A 14,521-nucleotide genomic window follows, 5' to 3' on the forward strand; every position below is an offset into this window, starting at 1 on the left:
AGTCAGAATCCCGTCTAGCCACTGAAATGATACCGTTTGTGCCTCACACATTGAAAGGCTGTGCTAGCTGGAGTTGCTGTCATGCTGCCATGGCAAGCCATCATGCATAAAAGTTGGACTAAAGAATATTGGGAAAAAGTTTTATTTTCTGATGAAATCCATTTTGAAGTGCAAAGAATGAGATTTTCCATCTGCACACGTCAGATGGAAAAAGTGTGTCTGCTAAGCATATGTAGCAAATTACTAACACCCTATTAAAAAATATGTGGGGTTGCTTTTCATATCAAGTGGATCCCTTATACCTATAAATGGGATGATGAGTAGTGACAAATGCATATCAGTTTTAGCAACAATAGTTTTATCAGAATTGAATAGACTAGATGCAGCTGGAATGCTATTTTTCAGCATAACTTTGCTCCCTGCCATTCACCCAAAAAAAAAAAAAGCATGCAGTTTTAGAAGAAACAATAAAAAGTGCTTAGAATGGCTCAGAATCTCACCCATTGACAATTATTAACTGTCTACAAGGACAGATTCAAAAAATTGAACTATACAGCAAAAGAGAAGATGATTTGTACTGTGATAAAGGTGCAGTTCCATGATCCAAAAATAAATGACACTTCAAAAAAAACTGATTGATTCCATACCAAAATGAGTAAAGATGGTTATAAAGCCCAAAGGAGGTCACATTAAATATTAAAAAGTGTATTTCTTTCATTTTTAAACTTGAATTAAATATTTCTCTATTCATATTAATTTGCACAGAACATATCTGTATTTTAGGATGAGAATACCAGAAGTATAGAGGTTTATAACTGGGAGTTAAATGATTTTGCGATAATTTAGAAGAAATTGTCAAGGCCAAAAGTAAGACACCTGGAGCTTATGGGATCTATCCAATTATATTAAAAGGAGACAGCAAAAGAGGTAAGCAAACCCATAGGCATAATTATGAGAGGCCCTTATGAATTAGACATGCAGATGTCTCCTCAATTGTTAAAGGGGGGGGAATCAAAGGGTGAAGTGAACAATTATAGACCTGTAATCACTCTTCTGTTCCTGAGAAAATAATGGAGTCACTGGCTAAAGAAGTAATGCAGGACCATCTAGACAGGAATGCTATTATATGGTCCTGCATAAGAGACAATCTATCTAACCAGTCCATTGGATACTATGACATGGTAACAAAAGAATTGGATCCAGAAAATAATTTTGATATGATATACTTTGATTTCAGTAAAACTTTTGATACTGTTACACATGAAATACTTCTGTACAAATTGGAGCAGTGTAGCATTAGGGACAAGTTACTGCTATGGATTAAAGGATGATTGAGTGGGATGAGCTTCATGGACTAGTATTATTAGTGGAGCCCTCCAGGGTTCATTCCTGTGCCCATTTTTGTTTTCTATATTTATTAATGATGAAGGCGTATCAGGCTTAATGCTTAAGTTTGCAGATGATACAAAGGTTGGCAGTGTGATTAATGACAGTAATCAGGGTATGCTACTGCAACTAGATATGAAAAAAATTAGGCAGATTGGCTGAAGCTTAACATTGACAAATACAAGGTACTGAATATAGATATCAGTAATCCCAGATTAATACCAACTGCATGGTACCACACTGAAGGCAATAGAGAACAAAAATGACCTGGAAATAATTGTGTAGTCAGACCTTAAATTTTCCAGAGTGCAGACAGGCTGCCTGGACAATTTATGGGGTTTTGTCAATGTTATATAGGAATTTTGCCAGCAGGGTTAAGAAGGTGATTATCCCATTGCATAAGGCAATGGTAAAGTACACCTTGAATACTGCATACAGGTCTAGAAGCCTTATTTTAAGAAGGATGCTGGTCTATTGAAATGGATGCAGAACAAAAGGGTACTCATACCAAGAAAAACTTGTTTTGCAAATTGCAAACCAGACACCTATAAGAAAATCTGATTAAGGCCCTTGAATGGACTTGAACAAGCTAAATGTTGATGCTATTCTAACTCTTACTCAGACAATACACACACACACACCCCTGAGGGAACGCGCATTATGGCCTTAGATGCGCCATAAAACAAACAAACAAACAAACAAACAAACCCTGAGGGAACATAAATTTAAATTGAGGATGGATGGTTGCAGGATAGATATGCAGAAATTTTCTTTCAGGCAGTTGATTTCTCGAAAAATTTCCATCTTGTGTTAGAAGTGGGTGGTAGTTTGAACAAATTTAAGGTAGAACTAGATAAGTTTTAAGAGCAGATGGACAGGTCATTTGGGCAGATTTTTTTTTTTTTTTTTGCTGTTGTTATATAAGCATGCTTCCTTGCATCATTTGCCACTCTTAATAATAATATTAATGTTTATGACCTTTTGACAGATACAGTAGCATACTCTGTGAAGAGAGTATTCCAGTTTCATTATAGTATAATTTTTTTTGGTCCTAATTATTACATTTATTATATTTTTTTCTATGGCTGTTGTTTTTACAAAGTCTAGATATTATCCATTTTAATAGTTTGTGGCTCAAAGTCAATGCAATATGATATATCACTTTTTAAAATCTGAATGCATATTAAAATTCACTGGTTTCGTGACTGAATTCAGTGAGTTTTAAAGATGAGGAAGCAATCTCTTCAATAATGATATTTTCCTTTTTACACTTACTCTTGTTTCAAAGTAATGGTATAACTGAAGCAACATTCACTTTTTATATTTTTATAAAAATATGTAAAAATATATCAAATTATTTTCCAGAGAAGCTATAGTAGCAGCATTACTTCCTCATACTGCAGTAACAAATCTCTCAATGTCATTAACTCAAGAAAGTAGTCCAAGTCCTTCCAGAGAAACTCCAGTTGCAGTGCCTTTTATATCTTCCAAGCTCAATGGCAATACAAAAGTACCAAACATGTCTACTATTCAGAAGCATGGACCTAAGGTATGTCACAGTCATTAAGGTAATGTTCTAGTCATTATGCATTACTAAATATCATAATGCTAAAAAAATACTTGATTAACTATGAATCAGTTAATTACATATGATACTGAATACAGTAAGTTCATAATATTTTGTAATACAGTAAGTTCATAAAAAGTATTATAACTAAATGTTATGTACCATAACAAAAACTCTGCAGAAAATGGTATAAATTTCCTGTTTATCTGCTTTTCTTGCTGTTTTACGATTTTGGACACTAACATGATATGATCAAAATAAAAATTTGCATATAAATATACTTCAGTGTCCACATTCTGAAAAATCAGTGAAAATCAGAAAATTGATAATTCAGTAAAATTTTTTGGTTTTTTTCCTTTTCATTTTCACATTAAATTTTCCTGATGAAATTTTTCCTGATCTTTTCAGCATGAGTTTTCTGGAGGTTGCTAGTGTTGGGAACTGCTATGTCGATCATGTAGGTAGCCACATCCTTCTTGCCAATGAGAGTTATGTCTGGTCTGTTGTGCAGGATCGTCTTGTATGTTATTATGGCACGGTCCTATTATAGTTTGTGAGTAGAGGTCTCTAATATGGCCTGAGGCTCATACTTGTATTATGGTGAACTTTCTTTGATCAGCTAGTAATTTTACACTGGCTTCTGATGTATTATTCTGGCGACCTGGTCATGTCTGTGAATGTACTCCATCTGGGTGACCACCCTTCATCCTGCAGTGATGTGCTGGATTGTTTCTGTGGCTAGGTGGCATTGACAACATGTGTCATCTGTTATTCCGAGGTCCTCAGCGATGTATATCAGTAGTTCCTGGTGTTGATTACCTGATCTTGGATGGCGAGCATGAATCCTTGAGTCTCAATGAAGGACTTTCCTTTTGTGAGCCAAGTGATGGAAGCCATCTTATCTATGTAATTTTGATGGAGGTCACTGTAGAGTGTCTTCTTTGTCCATCCTTCTGTCTGTATGAGTGTGGACTCACACAGACAGAAGGATGAGGTTGAGTGTTGTGTGCCTTTTATCTGTCTTTCTTATGGCTTGGTAGATTGCTGCTGCTGTGTTTTCCAGGAAGTAATCCCCCCAAGTTCTTAATCGTCTTCTCTTGTTCAACGAGGTTAGTCAATCCCCTCCCTCCTCCTTTATGGGCTATGGCCCGTCTCTTGATGGCTGACTTCAGGCGGTGTTGGTGTCTCTTGGTCATCATCATCATCCTGGTCGAACTCATAATCTCCTCCAGCCCAGAGTTGGTCCAATCTACAATCCCAAAGGAGTAGATTAGTCCTGGGGCTGCATAAGTATTTATGGCTGTGACCACTTTCCCACCTTTCAACTTTGATTTTAGCAGGCTTCTCAGTCTCTGATGGTATTTCTCAGCCAGGCAGGCTTTGATCTTCTTGTGTGCTAACTGGTAGGCCTGCATCATCGCTGGATATTTGTATCTCTCCCCCTCTGTCATGGCTTCAATGTCTTCAGCTGGTATTTTTGTCCAACCAGATGTCCTTGATGTAATCTGTGGGTCTTGCATTTGTCTAGGCCAGATTGCATCCCGATGTCAGTGCTGAACTTTTCCATGATCTGGGGTAACTGTTGGAGTTGATTCTCAGTTGCGGCATGGAGTTTGATGTCATTCATGTACATCAGGTGAGAGATGGTATAGACGTTCTTCCTCCATTCTTTTAGAGTTTACCCATACTCTAAAAGAGGGGGCATATTCCTGGAAGATTCCTCATCTGATGGGTATTGGTCTGGTCATGATGTTCTTGACCTTGATGGTGGTTCTCCATTTTGCCATGGTTGCTTCTAGAAAGTGTCAGTGATGGGTTGATTTTGTAGACCTTCAATGTCTCAATCAGCCGTCTTTAGGGAATGAAGTCAAAACTTTTGCAGTAGTCTATGTAGGCCACTTACAGGTTGTGGTACTTCTTGTGGGCTTGCTTCATAACTGCAGTGTCAATGGTCAATTGCTCCTTGCATCCCTTTTTGCTGCTTGGCCAGGATGTTCTGGCTCTCCAAATGGTCCGATATCTTCTTAGTAATGCATCTGGTTAGGATCTTGTGTGTTGCTGGGAGACAGGTGATTGGGCTGTACTTTTGCCAGGTTTGTGGTGCCTTTGTCCTTGGTCTTCAGATAGGCACCCTGACACAATCCCAGAGTCTGACTCCTTAAGTTAGAGACTCTGAGATTATGTCAGGGTGCCTTATTATCTGGGTGAACTGCTCTACTTTGTGCCTGTGTGTGCAGCTGAACTTCTTGTACCAGTAATTGTGAATGTTATCTATTCCTGGGGTTCACCAGTTGTGGAACTTTCTGATCGACTGTTGTACCTCTTCCTCTCAAATCTCCCATTCTGTCATCTGTTGTATTTCTTGGTTTTCTTCCTTTCTAGATCTATCCAGGGGGTCATGGCCTTTATGGCTAACTTCACTGCTCTACAGGTTATCCCAGAACTTCTCAAGTGCCTTCTGGTTGGGGGGGGGGAGACCATTGCCTTCCTTCTCCTTTATCCGATTTTCCTGTAAAGAGCTCTGGTTTTCTGGTTTAAATATCTTGTTGTCTGTTTTCCTCTGGGCACTCTCCCTGTAGTGGCAAGGCCTCTTGCTGAGTATTGAGAGTTTCTTCTTGAGGCTGTCAAGGTACTCTTCAATCCTCTGATTTTGGGTCTCATGTTTACTGTGGATGTTGTCTTTCTTGAGGATGGCCTTTACTTTTCTGATCAGCTTCTTATTTCTGTTACCCCATTGATGCTGGGTCAGTTGGCCTATTTTCACTATTATCTCTTCTATCCTCTACCCTTCTTTTCCCAGCTGGTGGTTCCTTCTCTTTGCATTTTGTGTTATGTTATTCTCTGGTTTCCCTTCCGTTCATCTTGGTGGTGGCTGCCACAGTAGCACATTAAATGGCTGCACAGATGGTATCTAATGTTGCTTTGTTGTTGAAATAATCTGATATTATTTGCCTATTGAGGTGGTCTGTGACTTTCCACAGGATTCTGTTAGGTCTCTGCTTTAGTATGGCGTGGTGTGGGTCTTTCTGAAGTCCATTCCCTCGAATTCTGCTAGTGCATTCTTCCACTCTTCTATTCTGGATATCATGATATTGTCTGTTTCCACTTTGGCTGCCCCAGGTTGTAGTTCTTGTACTTGCTGTTCCTCCTCCAGTTCTGGTTCCATTGTGTTGATAATCATTGTTGTTTGTAGTTGGTCACTCACATCCTACTTGATTTTTTCCAAGATTGCAGGAGCTATCAGGTTCTTCTTGACTATGGTCCATCTCTGGTCTGCTATTTGCTGTTCAGTGACCTGAACAGCAAATAGCAGACCAGAGATGGACTGCTATTTGGTGTGTAGTTTCATCCTGTACATTGTCTTGTCTGTCTCTAGCTTCATTACTTTATAGTATGCTTACATGATGAATGTATTCATTTCGATGCTCCACTTCATGCATTGGCTTCTTCTTCTTTCCTGGGTGGTCACTAGTTGCACAAGAAGTACTTCCAGGTGGTTGGACTGGGTAGTCTTGCTCTTCGGTTGTGGTAGCCATATGGGAGGCTGTGACACTTGCTCCACTGTTGTCCACAGGAGACTATCCCTGACTTTTCAAACCGACCCCTGCCTAAGACCTGAACATGAGTGACTTTATCCTGTGCCACACTTGATACTTTCTACTTCTTATCTTCATCCAGCTATGGAGGTGGACCTCTTTTTGCTTTTTCTTTTGCATCCAGTGGTGGGCGATAATTATGGGAGTGACACCAGATGCTGCCACTCTGCCTTGTAACCATCACTTCAACCTTGCAGAAGGTAGGTCCGATGAAGCAACTTTCATGATTATTATTATTACTGTATTAATGACCAACAATGTCTAATTATTGGTGTTTAATGTTTATATATATATATCTGCCTTTAGATGTTATATTTACCTTTCTCTTATTTTGTCAATCAGATTTGCTTAAAAATGTATTGCAGAGTATGCACATTTGTATGGTATGTTTATACTGTAAATTTATTCATTTACAAACTTATCATTACTTTGAACTTTCAGTTTGATTTGCAAAATGTAGCATTCACTATACTTTGTGCCATCAAATTTATTACCTATTGAGAAGTCTACAACACTTGTGGAAGAGAACTTGTAAACTATTGAGGCTGGCAAAAGTGTCAGCCTCAATTCTTTGAAGCAAAAAATGCAGACAAGGTGCTGTCCCCATTCTTTGCTTAAAAATTAAATTTTATAAAGAATTCTATTGAATGTTTATAGGAAGTGGAAAATATACACTTGCTTAAAACCTGATTCTGTTTTTATTTTAGAAAAGAGCAGAAAAAAATAACATTACTTCTGCAACAATCTGATATCAAAGTTGCAGTTTTAAATTATCAGAGATTAGATTAACAGTTTGATATTTGTGTAGCTGTCAAACTATTTATAACTGAAGGTAGAAAATGGTACCTTAAATTTTATATTTGCATATATTTTTTTTATTATTGTACAATATACTGTTTACAAAAAAGAAAAATGTAAATTTTGTAGGGAACACTACATATGACTGGAACTGATGATGATATTGTGAGTATTCTTCCCCATGAAGCATTGTCATTGCCTTCTTTGTCAAGTTCTGGTAGCTTGTCATCTAAGGTGTCTTCTGCTGCAGCTAGTGTCTTAGCTGCTACTTTCTCTTCCAATGATCAGGTAAAGATTAAATTATTATTAAATTATTAATAAAAACAATCAAATAAAGGAAAAGTAAGTATCTTTATATATTTTAAGACTTCCACAGAGTGAGTTAATTAATGGAAGTGAATAGTGGCCTTGGTAACATAAAAAAGGCCATGGTAAATTTGTAAAAAAATTCCACTAAATGGCCTACATATATATATTTTTATATAGGCCATTTTATATAAAATAAAATGGACTACATCATGGCTTTTTACAAGTTATATTGTGAGTATAATAAAATTTCTGAAAACAATAATTGTCATTCATTTAAAACATAGCAAAATCAAACTACATAGTGATATCAAAGTACAAGGGACATTCAATAAATTATCTACCTAAGATACTTCCCAGTTGTTATTTTTCAGTGATTCATGATTTATCATGATCCTACATATCTCGACTTCAGTCATACTAATTTTGATCCCACTATGTTTTTATGTTGTGCTGCTGTAACAGAAAGAAGGAAGATACCTGTATCAAATTATTGATTTGCTGAAATTGGAGCATCATTCAGTCATCATTTTTCACAAAAGAAGAAAATGGGCCAAAGGCCATTTATGAAAGGATGTTGGCTGTGTATGGCAACAGTGCACCTTCAGAGTACCAGGTGAAATTCTGATCAAAACAATTCCAGTGGGGTAGAGAGTCCCTTGAAGATGATCCACATCCAGGAAAGCCTGTGACAGCGAACACTCGAGAAATGTGCCAAGCTATGGAAACCCTTGTGCTGAATGACAGACATTTAAAGGTGTCCCAAATCTTTAGGGAATGTGACATTTCTGAGGGAACAGTTATAACCACCCTCCATGAACATTTGGGGATGACTAAGGTCAGTGGAAGGTGGGTCCCCAGATTTCTGACCCCTCTGCAGAAGCAATTCAGAGTACAGTGTTGTGAGAAGAATTTACTTTATGGAAGAGATTCTGAAACTTTCATCTCCAGAATTGTTACGGGTGATGAGACATGGGTTCATCACTGAGATCCTGAGACCAAGCAAGAATAATGCAATGGAAGCACAAGGGTTCTCCCCCACCCAAAAAAAATTTTTAGTCACAACCTTCAGCTGGCAAGATTATTGCCATCATTTTTGATGTGAAACATCAAAAATGATGTTTGGAGGCATTTGAACCAAGTAAATCTGACCGGTCACCAAAATGTGACGCAGAAGTGATGTCATCTGCAGCTTCTGCCAGAGGCAAATTATCGTAACTTGTATTGTTGCAATCATACTTCCTGCAGCTGCTATTTGAATGTAAATGCTTCCATTTAATTGTGGCCATTCAAATGGCCACAATCTAATGGGTAATTACACTATTGGCTTGGATTTCGCTAACCTCTTACAAACGACAAAGATATTTCACATAAACCCATCAACCACGTGTGCTCGGCACGTGCCATTTTGTTTGGGGATGCTGAGAAAATTTTGTACATTCATTACTTGGAAGGCAAGCAGACAGTCACTGGGGAGTTATATCTACTGTACAACCTAAGGGAGGTCATAAAGGAAAACTGCCATGGAAAACTTTCCAGAGGTGTGCTGCTTATTTACCGCAATGCACCAGTGCATAAATCACATGCTGTTGGTGCTGCTGCTTTGAGAGACTGTGGCTTTACAGAACTTACCCATCCACCTTACTGACTGGATCTGCCCCCCAGTAACTATATCCTGTTTCAACACCTCAAGATAAACATATGAGGATATCGCTTTGCTCATGATAATGAACTGAAGTCTGTTGTTTCTGCGTTCTTTGATGGACAGAACAAAGAATTTTATGTCTAGTATTTTGTTAAAGACATATTGTTCAAGGTTTAGGCCTAAATGAATGTCAGATAAACTAATGAGACATGTGGCAGAGAAGAAAAATGCATGGAATACATATAAATTAATGGGTGACACGGAAGCCTATGATAGATATAAGCTGGTCTGTAACCAAGTTACAAAGGAGGTTAGGCAGGCAAAGGCAGATTACAAGAAATCTTTGGCAAAGGATGTAAAGAAAAACAGAAGATTTCTTTACCTATGTAAATCTAGAAGAAGGGGATGAATCAGATTGGTCCACTGGATATCGATGGTTCAACTGTTGATGATCCTGCTCAGGTAGCCAATAAAGTAAATAAGTATTTTGCATCTACATTCACACATGAGGAGTTATTCAGGGAGGGGAATGCCAGAGGTGAATTAAAGTCTGGCAGTGAGCTAGATGATTTTGTAATAACTGAGAGCAAAGCTGAGGAGAAATTGTTGAAGATAAACATAAGAAAGGCGCCTGGGGTGGATGGGATCTATCCAGTTATATTAAAGGAGGCAGCAAAGGAAGTCAGCAAACCCTTAGCCACAATTATGAGAGCTTCATAAATAGCCCGTCACCACCAAATACGGAGGATGCGGAAAGGTCAGTGAATGACCACCGCATATCCCGGAGCAATATCACCTTAGTTGCTAATGCTCCTAACAAACAAACAACAACAACTGTTAGGAAATTGCTGTTTGGGGTTGAACGCTAAAGAGATGTGTTAAAGGCCAAATAGGTCGGGCAAAATTTTGATGTTATTAAATTTAGACATGTGAGGTTATACGCTAGATAAAAGCTAATAGTGTTAGTTGTCTTAGAGATTTCACAAAACCGGTAGAATTTAGACATTGATTATAATTTGGCGGCATTGTTAAGGGTGTACTTGGTTGATTCAGTGAGAGCGGGGGGGGGGAGACTGAAGACTATGGGGAAAACAGATAGAAGAATAGGGACGATAGAGTAGGCATCCCTAAAGAGGTCAGTGGAGACGAACCCCACCAGCGGAAGTATGGGGGGGTAGGCAGGCAGGCAGGGAGGAGAGGAGACAGAGATCAGTCTCCTCCCTCCCCTGCCTGGGGATGGGGTTTTAAAGGGAACCGGGTTAGAGTACCCAGTTCAGATCGGCAATGCCGTGTTGGCAGCAAAGGCGCAGAAGAATGTCTTCGTCCAAGGAGTGTCGAATCCAGTATGAAGGTCAAGCTGCACATCCCGCTCCGGGGGGGGGGATATGTTAGCTGGCAGTGGGGAACCCACCAGGCGAGGGGGTGGGAGACACACACATTTACTTCATTCATAATCTGCATTCTCACTCTACTTGCATTTTTTTTTTTAATACTTTTTTCTTATTTTATAATTTTTCTTTTGCAAGTTTTTTTTTTTTTTTATATATACAGTAAACCCCCACTATTCGCGGAGGTTATGTTCCATAAAAAATGCGCGAATACTGCAAACATGAATAGTGATGTTATGGCTCCCATAGTAATAAAGGGGTTCTGTTCCAAAGTATGAAATATATAAGAAAAACTAGTCTAAAATTTTGTCTATGTATGTATTATATGTACCTTCATAATATGACTATATACATAGACAGTACATAGTGAAATGCAAGCATATGGCATCAAAATGAAAATAAGAAACAATTTAATATTAAATGTAATATTTATTAGAAATTTCAAACCAGCGCCTTTGCTAGCTAAAAAACTTATGCCGCCAGTGCTATCACCAGTTTCACTAAAGTGTTGATAAAGGAGTTTTGCCTTTTCACGAATGATGAGTGAACTTAAGGGAATTTTGTTTTGAGTTTGGTCTTCTATCCACAGATTTAAAGCTTTCTCCATTTTTTCTAATTTAACATCACGAGTTACAGAGCAAATTTTTGAAGCAATTAGCGCATTTTCACGGACACTACGGCGGATTTTTTCTTCCGATTTCTTGATTGATCGTACTGTTGACTTATTTATTTTATAATATTTTGCTACTGAGGAGACACTTTCACCATTAGAAATTTTATCTAATAACTCAATTTTATTCGCTAATATCATCTTCTTTGATCTTTTCACATTTCCCTTATTATTCGTAGCCATATTTTTGTACGGGTTAGAAAGAACTTGTCCACAATAAAGTCACTTTCTTCCATTAACACACTTGAAAAAGTCTGTTTTACACTGAAAAATGGTAGATTATCATTTTTGTAAGCATATCAATTTATAAATTGATTCAATTTATAAGCATATAAATTAAAAGCAAACGACGAAACCTTCCATGACAAGCGCATAAGACATACTGAACAAGGATTAGCGAGAAACATCCATGCTCGCATTTTTGTGACCCCTCTCTCCCCACCCACTGAGTGCTGTTTTGACCGAGAAAGATAATTTTAGCCATGCTCATGTTTTTTTATGGCGGAAAATGTTCACGGTGCTTTAAAATTCACATTTTTTTAGGTTTCATTTTATATTAAATCAGCGACTGCGAATACGCAAAACCGCGAATACAGATACCGCAAATAGCTGGGGTTTACTGTATATATATTTCTTTTTTTTATTTATTTATATATTTTTTTGTAATACTTTTTTCTTATTTTATAATTTTTTTTTCCAAGTTTTTTATATATATATATATATATATTTTTATTTATTTATTTATTTATTTATTTATTTATTATTATTATTTTTTTTTTCTCTCAACTCATTCATCTTTTTCTCACACACCAGGAGGGGATGCAATGATGTGTAGTGTAAATTTAAATACTAATTAAAACTAGGGTTAGTGTACTTAACTGTAGCATTTATGGTTTGTGTTCTTTTTCTCACACGCTTACACTTATTCATTCTTCTAGCTCTCATCTCATTTATTCAACTCTTACTTTCTGCACTGCACTCTCTGGGCACCTCAACTTACTGTTATTCTTCAGTTGTGGTGCAGGCCTAGCTGCAAGTTTTTTTTTTGCAGGCCAGGGGAGAATGCAGTGATAGTGTTTATGTGGTTAGTAAATGTTTGTTAGTACAGTATATGTAAAGTAATGTAAGTTATTTTTAACTTTGTATTCTTTTGGCCAATTACATTTGCTCTTCCACTCATTCCCATTCACTCTCTCTTTCCCTCATGCTAGGTCACTCTTTCTTTCAGCAAAACTGCCATTTAATCCCTTTTACCATAATTCCTAGTTCACTCAGTGCCCAGCTTATTTATTCTATCTTTCATTTTCATTCATTCATTCTATCTTTCCTTTTCATTCATTCATCTATCTTTCATTTTCATTCATTCATTCTACATTGCATCCCCTTGCTACTAGCTTACTGATATTTTTCAGTTAATCTGCTTCCCTGGCTGCCTGTACATCTCCCTCCCCTACATGGTTACTTATTTGGTGTGGGGTCCCAGGTTCCTACACATGGCAGGGTAGTCCTGGGGAGTTTTGTTATGTCAGGTTTCTGTCAGGGTGCAGAATACTGCTATCCTTACAGTTTTTAAGTCATCGTCTGGGCGTGGTGGGAAACTTGGGCAATTTTACTATTGATTATTGTTTAATTGCTGGGAGGCTGAATTTCCATTCTTTGGATTGCTCTGCGCATTTTGAATACTTCCTGTGTGAAAGATGTAAAGGCTTTATAATTTTGCTCTTCTATGATGAACAGATGTTCTCCTCATCTGGGAAGGGGACCAATCTGTGCTATTAGCTCTGTTCTGGGGATGTCATATATTATACATTCATATAGAATGTGTGCCCAGTCTTCACTTTTGCCACAGGTGCAGTTTGGGTCATCGGTCAGGCCTAAGGCGGTTAGTTTCGCCTTTAGGGAGCCGTGACCTGTCAATATAAATGTTGTAAAAAGTCCAGGGGCATACCACTTAGGTGGCTTTGGGCTAACCATTGATACCCGTGGCAGAAACCGTTTTTATAACCAAACGGTTTCTGCCACGGGTATCAATGGTTAGCCCAAAGCCATCCTGCTCCAACTTTGTTTGCCATAGCTTATGGAGCTTTGTGGCTATTCTTTTTCTTTCATCATTGAAGGTGTTGGTTGTATCAAGGGCTATCCCCAGAAATTCTGTGGGTATGCCCTTTTTAAATCTATAATATAAGCCTCTGTTGGCTACTTCCAGGTAAAGTGGGAGAGTTCCGGCCAGCAACTGTAGTGCAGGTGTGCTTACTGTGGACATATTCTGGTAATAGTGAGTAGTATTGTCCTTTGTATTGATTCTATTTTGTATTGATTATATTTACTTAATATCTAAAGTTTACTTAAGATATTAAGTAAACTTTCCAAAGATGAAATTTTGGCAGATTTGGAAACCGCGCCGAGGCTTTCACTGTGACGAAATTGTTCCAAAATATAATGGCATACAGGCAATAATTAAAAAAAAAAAAAAAAAAAACTGTAATCACCAATCTCCAAAAAACCAGTGCGAGTTAAGAATGATTGCTAAAGAACTTGATGTGGAAACTACAAAGATCGGTCCACGATGGGCAGCTTGTAGCTTATGGACGGCAATTGAGGGTTGGCAGAATTATTCCGCTTTGTGCAAATATTTTGAATCAGAAAGTTAATTAAATATTCTGGATTATAAAGTATATGTAGGTTAGTGCAAATGCATCATTTTAACATAGCTATCTACCAAAGTAGTTGAATTAATTAATTAATTAAATTCACATCATTTTGGTTATATCTCATATTGTGACTGCCTTCACAACGAGTTGCCATGGTATTGTACTACCTTGAATAAATAACACTTCACCAGTGGAGAAGACTATTGTTATTTATTCTCAGCAGATACCACCACCCAGACGGCACCGTTTCAAAGCTTGTTGGCTTCTCCTCAGTGGGTGGGCAGGTACCCTGGTGTTGCAACTGGTGAAGTGTTATTTATTCAAGGTAGTACAATACCATGGCAACTCGTGAAGGCAGTCACAATATGAGATATAACCAAAATGATGCCAATTTAATTAATTAATTTAATTAATTAATTCAACTACTTTGGTAGATAGCTATGTTAAAATGATGCATTTGCGCTAACCTACATGTTAGATATTCTGGATTATTAAACCGACTTTTCAATCTGGA

At 37.7% G+C, this 14,521-nt stretch overlaps 1 protein-coding gene across 1 annotated transcript in view; it reads left to right on the top strand.

The window, feature by feature from the left end:
- HERC2 (E3 ubiquitin-protein ligase HERC2) overlaps positions 1-14,521 on the top strand; it is a 971,627-nt gene that overhangs the window by 636,724 nt on the left and 320,382 nt on the right. The window contains exons 59-60 of the mRNA XM_090372402.1: positions 2,752-2,935; positions 7,477-7,635. Coding sequence (XP_090228528.1) covers positions 2,752-2,935; positions 7,477-7,635 — 343 coding nt within the window. The remainder of the gene's footprint in view (positions 1-2,751; positions 2,936-7,476; positions 7,636-14,521) is intronic.

Source organism: Mastigoproctus giganteus, chromosome 1, assembly GCF_048544385.1.
Source record: "Mastigoproctus giganteus isolate SK-2022 chromosome 1, ASM4854438v1, whole genome shotgun sequence".
Classification (NCBI taxonomy): domain Eukaryota; kingdom Metazoa; phylum Arthropoda; class Arachnida; order Uropygi; family Thelyphonidae; genus Mastigoproctus; species Mastigoproctus giganteus.